At 42.2% G+C, this 20,549-nt stretch overlaps 1 protein-coding gene across 6 annotated transcripts in view; it reads left to right on the top strand.

Moving 5' to 3' along the window:
- The window catches only part of LOC148075340 (alpha-actinin-4-like), a 41,290-nt gene that overhangs the window by 17,483 nt on the left and 3,258 nt on the right, over positions 1-20,549 (top strand). Inside the window, exons 2-21 of one of the 6 annotated variants that reach the window (XM_087796398.1) lie at positions 9,594-9,708; positions 10,238-10,357; positions 10,625-10,711; positions 11,050-11,137; positions 12,026-12,104; positions 12,225-12,306; positions 13,405-13,490; positions 15,026-15,118; positions 15,192-15,317; positions 15,389-15,493; positions 15,596-15,743; positions 16,192-16,339; positions 16,932-17,040; positions 17,106-17,246; positions 17,308-17,490; positions 18,088-18,222; positions 18,290-18,469; positions 18,692-18,838; positions 19,815-19,895; positions 20,455-20,520. In XM_087796398.1, coding sequence (XP_087652524.1) covers positions 9,594-9,708; positions 10,238-10,357; positions 10,625-10,711; positions 11,050-11,137; positions 12,026-12,104; positions 12,225-12,306; positions 13,405-13,490; positions 15,026-15,118; positions 15,192-15,317; positions 15,389-15,493; positions 15,596-15,743; positions 16,192-16,339; positions 16,932-17,040; positions 17,106-17,246; positions 17,308-17,490; positions 18,088-18,222; positions 18,290-18,469; positions 18,692-18,838; positions 19,815-19,895; positions 20,455-20,520 — 2,319 coding nt within the window. Of the gene's footprint in view, positions 1-9,593; positions 9,709-10,237; positions 10,358-10,624; positions 10,712-11,049; positions 11,138-12,025; positions 12,105-12,224; positions 12,307-12,950; positions 13,037-13,404; positions 13,491-15,025; positions 15,119-15,191; positions 15,318-15,388; positions 15,494-15,595; positions 15,744-16,191; positions 16,340-16,931; positions 17,041-17,105; positions 17,247-17,307; positions 17,491-18,087; positions 18,223-18,289; positions 18,470-18,691; positions 18,839-19,814; positions 19,896-20,454; positions 20,521-20,549 lie in introns of all 6 variants that reach the window. The other 5 variants (XM_087796397.1, XM_087796396.1, XM_087796394.1 and 2 more) reach the window with 5 other exon arrangements.

The following is a 20,549-nucleotide window of genomic DNA, read 5'->3' as shown; positions in this document are numbered from 1 at the left end:
GTCGCACAACCAGGAAGTGAACAGAAATGACAACAGTTTTGATCTCAACCTGCAGTTTTGTGCCAACACACCTTTGGTTTGTGTGTGTGTGTCTGCCTCGGAGGAAGTGGGGTGGCGGCGGGGAAGGTGAGTGTGTCGTGTTTCACATTCCTGCAGTTCACTCGGTACAAACACACTAACGGATGCATTCAGGTGCTTCAAAGTCACCGTGAAACTGTGTTTCCCTTTGTTGGCTGAATTGTGCGTCTGTGCCCGTGTGTGTGTGTGTGTCAGCGGGGGGTGCACCTTGCTGCCCTGTTACATCACTGTGTCGCAGTATAGTGCGTCTCCTTATAAGGTAAAAGTGTGCGAGGCTGTTTAAGAAGGGGGCGGGACAGGAAGAGCTTGTTACCGTGACAATGCTGTCTGCTGCCGGGCGACTGGGCCGGCCTGAAACTCCCGTTAAGCCACATTGACACACACACTTGTACACACAAGTGTGGTGACTTGTTACACGACAATTGTAGTTCTGATGAAAAGCTTTGAGTCATATTTCACGTAAAATGAATCTGGTTCTACGTGTATAATGGCATAATTTCACATGTTAACACTATAAGTGTAAAACCGCTCTTAAAGCGCTCCAATTCTGTACATCTTTATCAATTTACTTATGATTTTTAAGAGGGTAATTGAACTTTAACAAATTCTAAAGTCCTTTACCTGTGACAGGATTAAAGGAGCACTTGTGAGAAGTACATTTGGACCATGTATTTAATGCCCCTAGGTGGAGAAAATAAAAAAATGAGGAAACACTACTTTATTTGTACCTGAGTATTTGAACATTTCACCTGCTCTCATCTATGAAAATAATTTGTTATATTTAAAGAAAAAAAGGAACAACTCAGTGTTGGATAAGAATAGTTTACATTTACAATTTGCTAAACGGGGAACAACCTGGATGTCAAGTGAAAATGATTTCAATAAAATAACAGATATTAAAGAACTTGACTTTTATAAACATTAACTGTTCAATTCTGTTTAAATTTAATTTTTCTATGTGTCGCTAAATGGCCAAATGGCTATGCATCAGTCACAAATGGCGCAAAACTGTAAGTAGGTTATAACTGTGTTTGAAGATTTCACCTGTCTGTGAAATATCTGTGAAATGAACCCCCGCTTTTCACCTCCACACATGCAATAATGGTAAATGTGTAACTTGATGGTCGAGGTCAAAGGTCGCGTCTCTGTTCTACTGAACTGTTTTGTCTTAATGGTTAGAGATAATAGCTGGATAACTAAGATCAACGTTGTATCGCTAATGCGGTTAAATCCTAAACAAATAATACATTATTCCTGTTTCTACTTTGTAGTTTTTAATCAGATCTTGCATAATTATCAGGAATATATTTGGACTACGAACTTATGACTTCTGCTTTTCTTTTCTACAACTTCCTCTTGCAGACTTCACACGCTTATCCCTTTGATCGGCGGCTTTATGGCCGATTGTTTTCAAATGTGTCATTTCACTAAATGGTCTGCGGCCACACCGTTCTGAAAACCGTCAACGGTACTTCCCTTTACCTGAAGTTCCTCTTGGTTTCTAGCCATTGTCAATAACCGTGTGGAGAAGATCTGATTCACTCACTGCTAAACCCCTGAGTTGATGTGTATTCGTTTCGTCTACGTTGTCCTGCGCATTGGCTTTGGAGAACGTTTACATTAAGTGTTTAGTGGTGTGTGCGCATATATGAGCCAGACTATCTCGGTTGCATCATGTTTTAATTTAATACACCAACATTGATCTCTCTATTTATTGTATTGATGGCCTTTCTTTTCTTCCATTTATCGATGCTTTAAGGGGAATTTGCCAAACAACTACGCCCCAAACAAAATAGATGTCGTTTTCATTGGACCTGTGGATGATAATATGTTTGGTTCTTTTTTTTATTTACGTTGTGTTACGTCGAGTGGAAAGAGTGAGGTGTTACCGACATACTGCGCTGAACGCACTAAGCTGGTGCAAATACACTCACTGGCTTTAAGGGAAACCTTGAGTAAGTAAGTAAGTAAGTAAAGGTTGAGTGCAACTGTTTGGTCGACTACACCTAGCAATGTTGGCTGAGGGGTTAATGGCTTTTATTAGATTTCCAAAAAAAGGATGCAGTTCACTTGTATGGTCAGTTAAAATGACTGTCTTGAGTTGGATATAAATGTTGTGCTAATGTCTGCGTTCAAGAAAACGAGTACAAAAATATTTTTCTTCATTTTTGATGACGATGAGCGCCATGTTTGTCAAGTGCACCCCTATAATAATTTTAAAACCATGACAGTTGCACCTCGAGGTGGTTAATGCTATTTGGTCATGTTGCCAAAAAATTTGGTTGAAATGAACTTGAAACTGGTTTGACTTTGATTATTTCTCATCATTTCAAAGTCCTGTGAGAAGACGCTCGTTTGACACCTTATTTGTCTAGTGACTCCAGCGGAAATGTGCATCTGTAGGTTTTGGCGCTTCTCTCGACTTTGTTTGCAACAACTTTCTTCCGTTAGCTTTCCACACAGGTCACCGTGGCAACACCTTTGCTCACTTCCTGTCTTCTGACACAAAGTCTGTAAATCTTTACGAGGCCGATCCTTCAACCTTCTCCCGTCCTCTCCAGGGTTAATGTTTTACCACCAGTTGGACTCGTCCGCCTCACATTCCTGGAGAATGAACATCCTCCTCCGCCCCCGCTGCTTCCTCTGCCTCTAAAGACAGGAAGTGGATTAGTGCGACGCTGATTGGCTGGAGAGGGGGAAAGTGGCGATGGTGGGATAGAAGATGGCCTGGATAAAAATGCTGAATTTCTGTTTCTTCTTTTTGGCTCCTAGAATCGTATCATATGGATGGAATGAAATCTGTTGAACTGAAGTGTTTAAGTTAAATGATCGGAAAACGTGATTTTATTTCCTCGCCAAACCTTGGTTGAACTCTTCCTGTTGCCTATTTTGTTGACGGCCATTTAGATGTTTGGCATCACAGTTCTGGTGTACAACTGTTCCTCATTGTTGCCCACTTTGTTGGGTTTTTTATTTGCAGTTCTGTCACAAACTTGTGTGACTCATTTCTGTCCAAAGTCCATCACAGGGGCCATTTGCAGTCTTCATGTCAACAACTGTTTCTGTTACAAACTGCAAGGAAATGTAAAATACAAGTGACTATGCTAATTCGTAAATACCGCTAAAATCTCCTGGTTCTGGTTTCAAGTCCCCCTTCTCGCAGTTTCCTCTCCTCAGGTGCTCTGAGAGACGACTTTTAAGTTGGATAAAACCTCAAAAACTGACCTCAGTCAATCATGCAGGCTTCAGCTTTTCTAATTCTACGACTTGAGAAAGGATGTATTTGACAAGGCGGGAGGGGAGGAGGATTCCGTCGGGGAGAACATTGCTAACATTCCCGACGTCTCTGTCGTGTTCGTGGTGGAATGAGTGTCATCCTTGTCCGACGCCGTCCCTCTGCTCTTTCACTTTCTTACTATTCGAGTCAACTTTCTCATTTTTCTAAAGGGACACTTTTTAGAACAATGTTTTGAGGAATGTCAGTCTCGCTGGTGAAGTAGAAAACTGTAGGAGAGGACGTGGACAAAGTGGGTGGAGTCCACGACAAGAGGGAGAAAAACTGAACTGTGGTCACCGAAATGAAGTAGAAAGGGCATTCTGAGAGTGAGGCGTCTGCCAAGGTCTGTGTACTATTTCCTGAAACATGAAGAGAAGAATGTGGAATTGACCCAAAGTCAGCTTTTCTGCTGGCAGAAGCTCCAGGTCGGCCATTTGGAGGTTTTTATGTAATCCTGGCTGACTTTGAGGCCTTTATCTTGGGAGATGCACAACATCTGTTTGTCACCAAATAATGTTAAGTCTGGACGTGATGTTGATTTATCTAGATAAGAGATCCAAGTATCATCCTCCCTCATCTAACACTGACACTTCTGTTCTGCTGTAACTCTTGCGCCACCCATTTCGGAGATTAAAAAAAGTATAGTTATGGTAACAGTTCACTACTGTTAAATACCTTCTTTGTTCTTACTGTCTAACACCTTGACCGTTGAATTGCTTTACCCTTGTTTGACCGTCATCGGCACTGATTTACTTTTACCATATCGTTATAGAACCTTACTGTTGGTTAGTAAAGTGTCAAAGTTACAGTTACCAGAATCTGAAAGTGTCATCCTATCTCATTACGTTCACCTATAGCGAAACTTATGTATTGATATAAGTGTCTCTTAAATGGATCTTGGACCTCTATTGTACAAGTATGTGTCTGTTTGTACAAAACCCTATTTTCATTGAAATATTTGCATTAGAAAATGTGCTTATGCCCCGCCCACTGTTTGCCAGTATTTCAGACGGCGGAGAACTTAATAAAGTAATAAGTTCAAAACATGGTCATGATGAGAGACTTACTGCATCTTGGAGAGAAAGACTTCAACATATGAAACATGTTCCTGAGTCAGGAGAGTTGTGTTTTCACATTAGTTGCTCTTTAGGTTTAATCGGGAGACGAGCAGAGAAGACGTTTTGAACATGGTGTACTGAGCTCGCTGTCACTAGGTACACATTTAAACTTTCACAAAGTCGAGTTTCAACATGAGCTTGTGCAACAAACATGCCTGTAGCCTTCCACTGTTGACACATTGCCTTAATCATTTATCGCTTGTGTCGTTTAAGCTCCAGAGTTTAAATGTTTTGTTTGAGTTTGCCTTCTTACTGAGATAATGAAGCAAGTTTTGTTAAAGTTTAAAGAAAAGTGGTGCCTTGAGTGAGCAGAACAACTTGTTCACAAAGAAAGTAACTTATTTTACACTTTTTTTTAAACAGGATGAAGTTTAAAAGCTGACCATGGTAAAGAGATCACTGTTTGAAAAACATGATGAGAAGCTAAATATTATTTTCGGTAGAAAACATTGGAAGCCAAATGTGAAATAAAACAAAAACGCAATAAAAAATTAAATTTCCAAACGACCATAAACAAACATTTGAAAAATTTGACCTTAGGTTTACAGTGTAAAAGAATTCAGAAGCTACGAAAAAGGGTAACTATTTTAATAAGAAGAGAAAGGCACTCTGGAAATAACCATTACTTACTAACTTACTTACTAAAGTCAGCAGAGATAAGCCAGGCCCAAAAATAACCGTGTGAAAAGAAGTGAAAAGTAATGTTGCAACTTGTTTAAGATTTTTTATCCTATTCTTAGTTTTTGCTCAGAAGAAATAAACGGTAGTTCGATGCACTCTGACTCGGGGTGGACCGTGTGAGGCACAAAAGCAGGAAGTGAAAAAAATGAAAAAAACAAATAACGGTGAGCCGACTCCTCCCTCCTCGCCAGCTCCCTCTTCGTTGTCGTCACCTATTATAGTTGCCAAACATCGCTGATGTAACGGCCCAGTGTAGAAATACAGGCAGAAGCTTTTTGACTTTAGAATGTTCAAGTTGATGTGTCGTAAAAGTCAGAATTGAAAGTCAAAACGGAAAATTGATGCCACAACTGTGAGAAGATGTCACTTTGGAAAACGTGATGATTTGGTGATGATGCATCATGTCGGACACATGCGTGTCTGGAGGATCTGCAGTGGCGTTGAGCTGTTGACTCGTGTAATAACATATTTGAAGGTCATTCACGAGCACATTTGTCAGCTCCCTGTTGAAGACTGTGTGCTGGATGCTGAAGGATTGTCCCCGCAGACCTGTCAGCACATGAAGGAGGCAGCTCCCGTCTCCGTGTCACATGGTAATGATCACTTGTCTGGACCTGAGTGGATAATGACGACCTCCCGTTTGAGCTGAGCGGACCAGATCTGGACGCCACGTCTGGTCTTGTTTTTGGGGTCCAAAACAAAAAGTCCTCTCCTCGCTCACCTTGGGGGCCCTTTCTTTTCGCCTTTTTCTTCCACCAGAGACCCGCTCAACACGGCCTCGGGTGTCTGGTGTCGGGTTGTCTACGGTAGCAGCAGCAGCAGCAGTGTCTCTTCTTACAGCTGCAGGGAAGCTATGTGTTTGTCTTTCCCACTTTACTTGTTTCTCTTTGAGCCCCCCCGCCTCCTTTCCCTCTGTAATTGTGAAGGAGTGATTTGTGGAGGTGACGTTTTACCCTGCCCTTCAGTATCGCTGTGGGGTGGGGGTGGCTTTTAAATTGACCTTGAATTTGTGAAGTTATTGCGATTATATTGATATCAATATAGTATTTTTGCATGCTAATAATTTGTCAGTGGTCCTTTACAGTTGAGAATTTAGATGGAATGTTGTTTTTATTTGACACAATGTTTTCTGTGAACCCAATTCCGCTGAAGGCAAAATGGGGGTTTATCCCAAAATAGCTACAGACAGCTTTGCACCTGAACGTCTCCCTGCAGCCTCCACATTCCTGAGATGGTCTCCGTTATCCACAGAACATCTTTGAGCAGGATTTACGACCTGCAGGTTAACTGGCGAAAGGTGGCCTGAAGGCTCCAAAGCTTTATTTTAAATGGAACAGTGCGGCGGGCTGGGGTTTTGAGTCCCGCGTTCGAACACTGTGGGAATGATAAAAACAACTCTTCACAGAACACTAATTCGGTTGAATCAACCTTATATACTCTTGTTTCAGAGATCAAAGACGGGTTCACTTCCTCTTCCTCGTCACCACTTCCTCTTCAAGTTTCCTCTTTCAGCCAATTAATATTTTCTGAGGAAGTTCTCACAGACCACCTCATAATTCAGCATGAAGCCTGCGCTGTCTCGACCTTACGTTTGTGACGTTTGTATTTGCGTGTGCATGTGTTTGAATTTGTTGACCTTCTGTGTGTGTGTTTTCTTTATGGTTTGCTGCCGTTTTTTTAAATACATTTTTGTGGATTTTCACCAGTTTGTTTGTAGTTGTTCGTGCTTGTGTGCAACGATGGGGTTAAAAAAATAGAACATTTCTGATGAGTAGGTAATTTCCATTTGGGTTTGTGTGTGTCTTTGTGTGGTTTGACACCATGTTTCAAATACAACTTTGTTAAAGGCCAATGTCGAAGTTGTACTCGCCAATTAAGCAAAACTACACACACATGCACGTACTGAAGCAGTTGAGCAATAAAGTTCGACCTGGTTCATTCCTTCCAGGTGCTCATGACACACCCTTTAGTGTTGTGTGTGTGTGTGTCAGCTACACATCACAAAGTACTGAAGGAACTGCATTCATAAATGAAACACATTTTTTGAAGATGATATCGACCAGGGTGCGATTCTGCTCCAACATCTGATGAGATTCCTTCACTTCCTGGAATGTTTGCGAAATCAAACTGGAACTTCCTGTCTCCTCACCACCATTTCCTGCTACTGCGCTGGCATTGTTTTCTCCACCTAACCCCCACGCCCCCACTTTTGTCTTAATGTCAGTTTGTTTATGTAAAATCTACTCGCCCTCGACTCCCCCCCTCTGGCGGGGGAAGGGAGGCCGGGTGAGTCTGGGGGCTGAAGGCCGCCATTATCCGCTGGGCTCAATGGCGTCTTTGTGCCGGTGGTCGCAGCGGGGCCTGTGGGTCAGGGGGGCGTGTCCACTCATAATGTTTTTTCAACACAGACGTCGGAGGCGGTGACGTTGCTGGAGCGTCACATGAGGGCCTTTATGGAAACGAACATCAAGTCATTAAATTATCAGTCATGAGATCGGATCCAAAACATCAACATAGAAATCAATCGTGTTTTATTCAGAGACACGAGGGACTGGTGACACTTGGGGAGGTGGAGAGAGAATGTTAAAGAAGAAGGAAGATGATAAAAATTCATGATGGATGAGGACATAATGGAGGTAGTAGCTAGAAGATGATGAAGCTGAAGTACTTGCTGCTGCTGCAACTTATGATGACAAAAGATGATGCAGCACAGAAAGAAATATAAAACTAATCATTAACAATAATAATCCAAAAAGTTGGTATATTGTCGAAAATAAATTCAAACATTTGGGTTTATAATACATTTATAACACAGAATGTTATTCCATAGACTAAAAAAGGAACTGTAAAATGATTTTAATCTATACCTCTTTTCAACAAAGATGGTTCTTGTTCATTAAGTTTTTTTTGTGGTTTCATTCTGTAAATAAAGATGCAAGACATTTAAATGGTCATTTAATTAGTTATTAGTTTAAATTGTTTTTGAGACCTAAATATCTAGATCTAAATAATATCAATAATAAAAACGTGCAATATTTTCTAACCGTTATGTTATGAGAGAAGAAAAATATCACCAAAAAGTGTTTATAAAGGACGATCAGAAAAAAACAAGGTTGATGTTAAGAAGATTAAAGGCACAACCTATGGAAACATAACATCATCATTTATTCCACACAGTAAGACCTTTTAGAAAATTAACCAGAAACATTGGCCATCAATATAAATAACTTGAAAAGATTCATAAGAAAATGTCTCTTGTCAGAAAAATGTCGACCAGTCACTGTATCGTTTTAGAATTCTGAAAAATATTAAACATTGGTTGCATCTGGGCTGGAATTCTTAAATTCCTTGAGGACGTATAGCAGTTATTAATCTGAGATCTTGTAGGCAGCATGTTTGTAGTAAACACTGTTTAAACACTGGTTGTTTACGAGGAGCACCCTCTTGGCGGAGCGCCCCCCCACTACCCACCAGCACGCCTCTCAGCTCCATGAAACAAAAAAAGATTCGGAACAGATTTACCAAGAATTCTGGCGAACCAGAAGCTGTGATTGATGTGTTTTAGCCGTCTGATCTTTTAATTTCAAATATCACAGCGGCCGTTTAACCGATGGGTCCTGGTGGGTGTTCTGATGAGAGACCCGGTCTGGTTCAGGTTTGCGGGAGTTCTGGACGTGATGGGATTTGAACTGGCAGCTTCCCACATGAAGCACAAGCGTGTTTGTTCTTGTGCTGATACAGAAATGCTTGTGTGCAATTGTAAAAACAAAGTTACAAAGAATCGTTATTAATGATTCGTTTGAATTTCTTTTTCAACATTATGACCTAAAGTAGCGTCAAGGAATGTAAGGAATTCAGTGATCGCCGTCGCGTATTCGTGCTTCGACTTCAATCCTTACTTTTTTTGCACGTTAGACATTCATAGAATAAAATATTGTTTCTTAAAATGCACAATTGACTGACCTGAGGAAGTTTGTCAATTAAAAATCTCTTTGTATGTAACTGTGAAGTAAATATTGGTGACACTAAGTGGTCAGAATTATTTTTTCTTTGTCTAAAATAAAAGTTGAGCTTGACCGTTTCATTCTGGGCTCCCTGGAATATGTCATTGGACAATGAAAACAGGTGTGACATCACTTCCTGACAGGAAAACGTAAAACGTTGATTGATGCTTTTATTGTGAAGGTTTCAACACAAAACCACGACCAAATATGGTGACGACCTTTTACTCCACCGTCGTGTGGCATCATGCTGTCGTCTGGACCATTGTGTTCCTGTATCAGTCCGAGCCGCGTTTCTTCCTTTGCTTCCTGTCGGATCACAGTGACCCCCCGCCCCCCACCACAGCCCTCTTCCTGGCCATTGAATTGGATTTTATGGTTGTTTTTTATGTGCTAAAAAAAAACAGACTCAGCATTTCTCTTCTCCTCTCTGTGTAGACCTTCACTGCCTGGTGCAACTCCCACCTGAGGAAATCTGGAACGCAGATCGACAACATCGAGGAAGACTTCAGGGATGGACTCAAACTCATGCTGCTGCTGGAAGTCATCTCAGGTACTAAACTCTAAACTGCTGCGGGTCACTTAGGAACACTTTAACACTTGGAATACTCTGTCATTCTTGAGATGTTTGAAATGAAATCCTGTGTTGAGAGCGGAAACTCAGCTCCAGAAACTCGGCTCTGCAGTGTCAGGGGACACAAACCTTGTTTAGTCTTTCAAATTCCAGATCCCTCGTCAGGATTCTGGCTTTGGCTATTTTGGGTTCTTGTTTCCGTAATTAAAGTTCAGGCCGACACAAACATCTCAGTTGCTCTCAGTGTCGAGGAAGTAAAACGCCTCCCCAACGCTCACACACCCCCCTCCTCCTCGGGTGTGGACCGTCGGTCACAGTTTCCGACCCCAATCTGGATCGAAAAGTAGGAAGTGGAGCAGCCGCCTTCGCAGAGATCCATCATGTCTGACACTTTCCCCCAGTTCTCACGTTAGGCTGCAGACGAGAAGGAAAACTTCCATTCGTAGTTCTGTTAGAGCGCCATGTTCCTGTGTCGCAGCGCCCTCACCTGTTTGTGTTTGATGTGCAGGAGAGCGGTTACCCAAACCCGAGAGAGGCAAGATGAGGGTGCACAAGATCAACAATGTCAACAAAGCTCTGGACTTCATCGCCAGCAAGGGAGTCAAACTGGTGTCCATCGGAGCAGAAGGTGAGAAGAAGTGTCTTCAAGAAAGTCTACATAGTTAACCAAGTGTAAAGTTCATTGTAGATGGACTGAAAAGGTTTTTCTAAAGTAAAACATACTTTGGTCGAGTGTCTCCATGGATGTTGATGTTTGCGAATGATATAGTCATTTGTAGGAGGTCAAAGAATGAAGTGAAGCGGCAGGGTGATGTCAATCATAAAAAGGGAAAAGTTCTGATGTGACCGTTAGAATCTGAGAACCAGCTTTTTAAAGTGAAGTTTCTTTGTGCAGAAATTGTGGATGGAAATTCCAAGATGACCCTTGGAATGATCTGGACCATCATCCTTCGCTTTGCCATCCAGGACATCTCCGTTGAAGGTACGATTCCCGTCGCTCACATGCTGAAGAATCGGGTTAATAGTAAAGTATCTTTAAGCTTGAATTAAGAAGAAACTATTTGATTAAAAATATATATATATTTAAATTATAGACTGACCAATGGATCGATGGTCCTTCAAAATAAAATACTGTGGCCTGATCTTACAGAAGAATCATGTTGAGAACATAAAAAAATACAACCAGCAAGAAAGCACTGTGATGTTGCAAACCTCTTCCAATCATTCCAACATCTTTCCATCCATCATCCCTCACACTTCCTCCTTTTATGCAACGTCAGGTGGACATTTCTTTGACTTGTGGTTTCTCCTTCTCCACAGAAACCTCTGCCAAGGAGGGCCTTCTGCTGTGGTGCCAGAGGAAGACCGCCCCCTACAAGAATGTGAATGTGCAGAACTTCCACATCAGGTAACACAGCAGAACCATATATGGCTCGTCTTGATCACATATGATCTGTCCCCAGGTTTTCTTTTATAAATTCATCTACGACAAGAGTTTTTGGTCCGTATTAACGCTGACTCTATCCTGCATTTACACTTCCACACCTGATGAGGGAAGCAGTGAGTCAATGCAGTTCTATAAATCAACTGAATCCTGCTGCAATGTCGCCCCCAACTGGTTGCTCTGGTGTACCGCAGGCTTCAATATATGCGGGACTGTGCAATGAAATTTCATTATTTTATAGCGCTACCAAAAAGGGGGAAACGATTGAAATTATATATAATTATTTATTACTATCCAGATAAAATGTTTCTGCTTGTAGAAGATAAAATACTCCTTAAAAACTTGCATAGTAATTTCTTAATTTGAAGTTTATATGTTAGGTTAGGTAGAACTTTATTGATCCCTCAGGACGTCTCCTTCGGGAAATTGTTTTTTTCCCAAATTATCCACAGCAAATACAGCAATTTTTCATAAAAATAATCAAAATAAAATAAGAACAAGAACAAAGAGAAATAAAGGGAAATAACAAGATGATACAATCTAAATGTCATTGATTATCAATAAATAATTAACAAATCATCTTATTCTTATCAAGAATAAATACACACTGATGATAAATCCTGCAAATGTAAAGCCATGGTAGCTGCTAATAAGTAATAATTCAACATGCTCAGTTTGGCTCCAACCTCATTGAGGTTAGATAAATATGAGCAGAGGGCCACATGTGGCCCCCAGGCTGCTCTTTGTGAAGGCCTGCCTTGAAGACATGATTGTTTAATTTGTAACGATATGGAAAAATAAACCTAAAAAAGAACAAGAATATAAAGTCTGACTCACATTTGTCGCCAACAGCTGGAAGGATGGTCTCGCCTTCAATGCTCTGATCCACAGACACAGACCTGAACTCATCGAGTACGACAAGCTCAGAAAGGTACACACACACACACACACACACACACACACACACACACACACACACACACACACACCCCCACACACACACACTTGTGTACACAGAGAACACCGCATCACTGTTGTTGTTTTTGTTCAGGATGACCCAGTGACCAATCTGAACAATGCGTTTGAGGTGGCGGAGAAATACCTGGACATCCCTAAAATGTTGGACGCAGAAGGTAAGAAAGTCCAGAGCTCTGCCTGGTCGGTCTACTGTTTGAATAAATGCTGATTTCTTACTCTATGTCACACTTGGAGCAAAGTTCTGAGCTCTGTCGACTCTTAAGCTATGTCGGTAGTTAGTCATCGAGATGATTAGCTGTGACAATTTAAACGGCTAACTGTTCTCATTTCTATCTTATGTAAGTTTAAACGATGGGATGTTCTATACATGAGCATTTGCTCTTGATAGCACTTGCAGAATTTAACCTGGCGCTAGACGATTTAATGACTAGTAAATCTTTAAAATTCAGCAGCATCAATCATTTTATATTTCAGTTTATCTTTAGCACTTAGCTTAATTAGCATGTTCACAGCAAGTACATTGTAACTGAGCTTTTATTTTAGTGATGTTTTTGTTTGTCTAACGTGTTCCCTCCTCAGCCACCTTGATCAACCATTGCATGTTGACTGTCGTTTGTGTTTGTCCGCCTGTTTCTTGTCTCCACCTGTGATGTCACCATGTCATAAAGTGTGATTAACCAGCGTGATGTCAAAGATCGATTCTCACCTGTGATTGTGTTCGATAACCGAGATGTGATCTCACTCGTTGTGTTGTCATCATGTGCCTGCACCCGTAACCGCCTCTCCCCCCCCCCCTCAGACATTGTCAACACAGCTCGTCCAGACGAGAAAGCCATTATGACTTATGTGTCCAGTTTCTACCATGCATTCTCTGGAGCGCAGAAGGTACCCTGACCCCTGACCTCTGACACCTCCTACTAACAAGCAACAGCTTCCTGTCCAGCATGGCTGCTCTGCCACCAGGACCACCAGATTTTATTCTGGGGTGTAAACAAACGAGGTCAAATCTGTATAAACTACTTGATCTCGAGTGTGTTCCAAACTCCACTCTGGTGGTCCTGCTCTCCTCTAAAGCCCCCCCCCCCCCCCCCCCTGCTCCTCTCTAACACCCCAGCTGGACGGCTCTTCCTCAGGTCGGAGCTGGAGACCTCTCTGGTGCTTCATCTTTGCTGTGGTGTAGCAAGGCGCTGCTGGTCTTCTGCTTCACTGTCTCTCTCTGTTTCCTTCTCTGTCCTGCGGGGGGCGATGTGTAGATATCGTGGGTACGCTGAGGCCAGACGAGAAGGCTATTATGACCTACGTTTCCAGCTTCTATCACGCCTTCTCTGGCGCGCAGAAGGTGAGCAGACTGCTTCACAAACACGCTAGCTCAGCTCTCGAGTGTTCCATCAAACCTTCCAGATCTGTGTTTATGCTCCGAATATATAGAGCAACCCCTGGTTAAGTTTGTTTTGCCCCCTTTTAAAACAAATCTCATCTTTAATCGTGTTTTTAATCATGATCTTAAGTGAAATTCTTAAATCACAAATTAAATTGGCTAGTTTACCTCGTAATGTATTTATTGTACCACAACATGTTTTTGTTCTTTGGTAGTACATTTTACTTACTTCTGTGACTTTTATTTCCCATCTTTATTTATATTTAACAACATTGACTTACTAATTTAAATATTTTATATATTTATTTTAAAATTTCTATTGACATTGTTGAATGGTATATACAGCTCTGGAATGGGATTTGAACTTCCAACCATTGCCTGTCAAGCCGTTATTTAACTTAAGTTTATAGATGAAATGTTGTTTGAACATTTAATGTAATGAGACTTTATTTTTTGTTTAAGTAAAACAACGGCTTGACAGGACAACTTTTTATTTCTAGGCTTCAACCTTTCTTTCCTTTTATCTTCTTTTTTTTCTTTTAAAATGTGATGTTTGTTCTTGATCTCATTGGTTTTTTACATTTTAATATTTTTAATAATGAAATGGAAAAATGTTTATTTCTTTTTTTTAATTTAAAATGACTGAAAAGTGTTTAGCCACATTTATTGATAATGATCAAGAAAAATATATTTCAGTTTTTTCAAATGTTGGCAATGACATTCTGGTTATTGTAGCTGAAAGTTAGACATGTTTTATTCCATCGTGTCTCTCTTATATTCCAGCGATTCGCCTCCCGGTCCTGGATCAGTTTACGTGACTTTATCAGTGAAGTTTAAAACGCATGGAATTGAAACCTCACGAGTGATTGTTATAAGTCAGACTAACCAGTGGCAGCATGAGACGTTTTAGCCTCCCAGCACTCTCTGACCAATCGTGTGACTTGTCTGGACTGTTTGTGTGACAAACCACTGTGTGGAGTGAGCTCGCACCGACACAAGTTGCTCAAAATCTCTCCGTCTGGACCGAAGTTGAGCACCAGCACCCCAAAATTTGACACGCATCAAGCACACAGTGAGGATTAGAAAACACGCTCAAACATTCATTCGTTCACCTACACAAACATTTGCAAACTCAAGTGGAAACTTGATGGACGGAAACTTAATCAATCAAAATCTTTTACACCATCAAACGCATAAAAACGCAAAGATAAACATGCACGAATCGTTCGGTGTAGGTCACACTGCATCAATAAATACACATATTAATGCCCAGTAGGATCTCTCACAACTGGATTAGACTAAATAAGCAGACAAATGTTAACATGTGTGTAATGGCCTGCATCGTTGCTTCAACATTTGGGGTGCTGGTCCTTAACCTGTGGCCCTGACTGTGAAGCACCGTTGTGCAGGTGATAGTTCAGGGTCTAATGTGTCAGCACTAACCCTTGAGAAAGATGTTCTTGCTAGTCTCTCATTACCTCACGTGCGTCCGTTAGGCTGAGACTGCTGCCAACCGGATCTGCAAAGTTCTGGCAGTGAACCAGGAGAACGAGCACCTGATGGAGGACTACGAGAAACTGGCCAGTGACGTGAGTCCAGCAACTCTTTGGTCCAGGTTCGTGATGATCCAAAGATGTGATTGTGTACCGCTGGTGTGTGCAGCTGTTGGAGTGGATCCGTCGCACCATCCCTTGGCTGGAGAACAAAAATCCCGAGAAGACTATGGCTCAGATGCAGGAGAAGCTGGAGGAGTTCAGAGAGTACCGCCGCCGCCACAAGCCGCCCAAGGTCTGGAGTTGGGCCCTTGACTGCCTGTGTGGAAGTGTGTGTCCTCAATATGACCTGCTGTGTATGTTCAGGTCCAGGAAAAGTGTCAGCTGGAGATCAACTTCAACACTCTGCAGACCAAACTAAGACTCAGCAACAGACCGGCTTTCATGCCTTCTGAAGGACGCATGGTGTCTGTATGTACTCTTCATCTGCCTTCATCTGTTTCTTTTTTCTCCATCTCTGTCCTTCTCTCTGACTCTTTTCCCCCATCTCTCTGTATTCCTAACTCTTGTCAGGACATCAACGGAGCGTGGTACATGCTGGAGGGTGCAGAGAAAGGCTACGAGGAGTGGCTCCTCAACGAGATCCGTCGTCTGGAGAGACTGGACCACCTGGCCGAGAAGTTCCGCCAAAAAGCTGCAATCCACGAGTCCTGGACCAACGGTGAGACTTTTTTCATCCATACCTGTTGTATCTGGATTGTTTAGTGATCAACTGGAGGTCAGGGACGGCATCATTATGTTAATGGCTACATGAAGATTGGAGATGTGTTTTTGTCACATTCAAAGAACACATAGTGTGTGTCGAGACAAATGGACGCACAAAAATGTAGACAGACACACACGGGTCACTGTTTAAAAACACCAAAAGTGAGAATGAAGCCCATAAATATAAAGTTTCCTATTTAAAAAAAAAACACTAGAATTGTGAGTAAGTTTGAATAATCAGGAGTAAAATGTTCTAATGCTGGTTTGTTTGTTGGTTAAAAACGGCTAACGTGTAACTAAAAAGCAAATTGTGCTAATGGCTACGGTCGACAAATGGCTTTTAAGTCCATAAGGAGAACATGGAGCACTTGAGGATTTTTTCAAACCCACTCTGACTCTTATAGGTAAAGAGGACTTATTGACCGAAGACTTCATGACCGCCTCACTGTCGGAGATCAAGGCGTTGCTACGGAAACATGAGGCCTTTGAGAGCGACTTGGCTGCTCACCAGGACAGGGTGGAGCAGATCGCCGCCATTGCACAGGAACTCAAGTAAGAAGCAGCAAGTCGACAAGCACGACTGCTAATCTCTAAAAACAATCATCATGGGTTTCTCAGCATGCGATCTCAGAATGCGTCTGTTTCCTTTTCCGCTTACGAAAGTGATGAAAGATGGTACAACAGCAAACTTAAAACGTATATCGCAGCATAAACTTCAACACATTGAACTAATAAGTGACTTGTAGGTGATAATAAAAAAAACATAAACAACCATTTTAAATGTATTTACAAATGTGTTTATTTAATCTATATAAATTCACTAACTAATTGCTCTTAATATTATACTATGTATTTTCCTTTCAACCAAAATAACTTATACATACTTCTCGTTTGTTTTGCGTCAAATATTAATTTCACAGATATTTTGATAATAAATCAATTTACACTTTTACGGAAACTACACAATGAAACCCTCATACTGATCATTCTCATTTGAAAAGAATCACAGGGAAATATGTATTGTACCAAGATATGTTGATTTAATAACCATTTAGATGATTTAAGTAAAAAAAGTAAATGTCAAGCCCACATTTGTGTGATGGCGTCGATGAACTGAACACACAATAATCCATGTGTGTTCCAGTGACCTGGAATATTTCGACGCCCCTGCCGTCAACGAACGCTGTCAGAAGATCTGTGAACTGTGGGACCTCCTCGGCGGCCTCACTCAGAACCGCAGGACGTCACTGGAGGTACGCTGGAGTATGCCGGACTTTCGTTTCCAGATCGTGTCTCACAATGCTTCATCTTATCACAGAGGACGGAGCGGCAGCTCGAGTCGATAGATCTGCTCTACCTGGAGTACGCCAAGAGGGCGGCACCCTTCAACAACTGGATGGAGGGAGCGATGGAGGACCTGCAGGACATGTTCATCGTCCACAACATCGAGGAGATCCAGGTAGGCGTTCTGAAGTAGAATGAGGGTAATTCTGAAGTTTGACTGACTTTTTGTCCCTCAGCAACTGATCACGGCTCACGAGCAGTTCAAGTCCACACTGACGGAGGCCGATAAGGAGCGCGGTGCAATTGAGGGAATCCAGAAAGAAGCCTGGTTGATCGCTGAGAACAATGGCATCCAGCTCAGCACGACCAACCCGTACACCACCATCACACAGCAGGGCATTGACAGCAAGTGGAACAAAGTGAGTCGACTGTCGCTTTATTTAGAATAGACTGAATCTGCTTGTTTGAAACGGCTTGATCAGAAATGCATGTCCATATAAACAAACAAACAAAAAACAATACAACATTATCATAAAACTTTAGTCAAGTCCTGTGACTTCATTCTCGCTCTGTGAGATTCTTGTTTAGGAAAAGGTACAAAGGGATGTCGATTTGTCAAAGTTTATAGCGGCGAAAAAGTCATGTTTCACAGGTTCATACAACTGTTTCAGTCGGATGTTTACGTTGCTTCAATCTAATGTAAGCGCAGCGCAAATAAACAATCTCAATCTCGAAGGATGGATATTGTAGAATTCTTCACCAAGTCCTCGTCAAAACCTTACTTTCCAAAAGGCCTCCCTTAAAACAAGAACGCGGACAAGGGAGTCTGCAACAGCTTTTAGAAATATTAGAAATAATGACACGACCTTCAGCTCTTCATTCATTACAAGCAGCTGCAAACATGTTCAGAACGAGACGACAGTGCTAGGAAGTAAAAAACGCTCATATAGTGCTGAAGAGCCGTACGTTGACATGACATCACTTCTGATGCGACACGTGTGTGTTGTCGTGTGCAGGTACAGGAGCTGGTGCCTCTACGTGACAAGGCTCTGCAGGGAGAGCTCACCAAGCAGATGTCCAACGACCATCTTAGACGCCAGTTTGCCACTCAGGCCAACATGGTGGGCCCCTGGATTCAAACCAAGATGGAGGTAAGACCACCGAGTGAACGGATAGAGAGAGAGACAGAACACTCTAAAGTACACTCTGTGTGTTCAGGAAATTGGGCGGATATCGATCGAGATGAACGGAACTCTGGAGGATCAGCTGACCAACCTGAGGCAGTACGAGCAGAGCATCTTCGAGTACAAGCCCAAGATCGACAAGCTGGAGGGAGACCACCAGCTCATTCAGGAAGCACTCATATTTGACAACTGCTACACCAGCTTCACCATGGAGGTACACTCAATATGCATTTTATCACTTTCTAAATCTCACCCCATGCTCTTCTTTTCCCTCTCTTCTCGACATCTTAAATTTCCTCTTATCTGAAAATGTCCTGGTGTCGCTCCCTTACCATGTTTTCTGATATTCTCCTCTTCCGGCGCCGTCCGCTATCGTCACTCTCTTTCCCTTCTCTTGGTCTCTTCTCTCACTTTTTTTGTTCCTCTCCCCCTGCAGCACCTCCGCGTGGGCTGGGAGCAGCTGCTCACCACCATCGCCAGAACCATCAACGAGATCGAGAACCAGATTCTGACCCGCGACGCTAAAGGAATCAGCCAGGAGCAGCTCCACGAGTACCGAGCCTCCTTCAACCACTTCGACAAGGTCAGGAGATGAGTGGAGGTCACATGATGTTGGATGAAATCAAAATATTTTATTCTTTTTTTTTATTATATGATAACATGTCTGTTTTACAATTAATTTTCCACTGTTAAGAAATGTTTTTTTAATTTTTTAATTTTTTTTTAGAAAGCTAAATTTAATTATGAAAGTTGTACAAGTTAGAAAAAGTTAAGTAATATGTTTTTATTTTATTATAGCATGATTAAAACAGTATTTCTATTTAAAAAAAAAAGTGATTTCCTCTCTAATGCTATGTTGAAATCGTAAATGTTTTCAGATATTAAAAATTGTGGTGTTTGATGAACAATGTGATCGTGAGCGAGGATCAGGGCGAGTCTAATGGTGCTCAGTGTCGCCCTGGGACTGATCAGTGGCCGTCACACGACGTCTGTTTGTTTGTCAGCGTGTAGGTGTTGCCCTGTATCCTCCATGCTGGGCCTTTTGTGGTTCCCCTCTGACGTCCCCCTCCATCACATCTGGTCACATGATTGATTCTGTACTACATTCATGACTTCATGTTTCAAACGCGGCCAAAACCAGCCCCTAATGTCATTTTATGTGGAGCGTGAGAAAAGGGGAAAAGAACAGGGCTTGTTATAGAAAAAAAGATCAATAGTTTTGGCTTCATTAAACTTGGAGGTGATGGTGAATGAGTCGATTTATAAGATGGAGATATAGAAAAGGTGAAGTCTGGTGACAAGAAAGTGTAGATAATGTAATCATCAATATCTGTGAAAAGCATTGTTAGAGAACCTCTGAATCAGTCGAAGTTTATCACATGGTTTCTGTGTTCCACCGCTCATGACTTGGGTTGTGTACTCATGTGTGAATCATCATGTGTGTGTCGTGTCTCATCTCTCATCTGTGTGTCCCTCATGCATGCCGGTGATCGTGGTTCCCTGATCCTCCACCCCACCTTTCCTCACCATGTGTTTTTGGGTGTCTTGGCGACTCTCAGGATCACAGCGGCGCCCTGCAGGCCGAGGAGTTCAAGGCCTGTTTGATCAGTCTGGGCTATGATGTGGAGAACAACAAGCAGGTAGGATCTCAGGGGCCCAATGGAGGGAACAGTCACCGTGTTTGTTGTGTGTGCGAGACCCTCGAGGCGAGGAGCGGTTCATAACCGTCGGTCTTCTTTGTCCGCTGTTCCTGGAACACTCCTGTGGCGGCCACTAGCCGACCCTCTTCATGCTCGTCTTCTGAGTCTCTTCTCCCGAACGAAAACCATTCTTGGTTGATCTTAGGGGGGATAGTGTGAGGGAGAGAGGTCGTTTTCTCGTCTGTCCAGAATGTTTTATTTCAATGTTGTCGTCTTGTAACTGTTTTTTTCTTTTCTTTTTTTTTTTCTCACGTTTCCCCCTCTCTTCTCCTGTCTTTCCTCTCACTTACTTCTCATCTTCTTTCCACCCTTCTATCACTTCCTCTTTCTCCTTCTCCCCTATCGTTTTCCATCCTTCCACTTCCCCTCGCCTCTTCCTGTTGTCCATCCTCAACCATCTTCTTATTCTGTGGATCTTCCTCCCTCACCTTCCTAACTGTCCCTCGGGCTGCCCCCCCTCTTCCGATGACTCCCCCCTTTGCTCGCCGTGGCCCCACAGAAGCGTTCGGGACAGATGGTGTCAGAAGATTTCCGGGCTCTGCTCATTTCTACAGGAACCAGTCTGGTACTGCTGCTTCATGTCTCAGGGGGTCT

The sequence above is a fragment of the Callionymus lyra genome, chromosome 7, assembly GCF_982586985.1.
Source record: "Callionymus lyra chromosome 7, fCalLyr1.hap1.1, whole genome shotgun sequence".
NCBI classification, from domain to species: domain Eukaryota; kingdom Metazoa; phylum Chordata; class Actinopteri; order Syngnathiformes; family Callionymidae; genus Callionymus; species Callionymus lyra.
The sequence above is the reverse complement of the archived record's forward strand: the minus strand, read 5'-3'. Positions and strand labels throughout refer to the sequence as shown.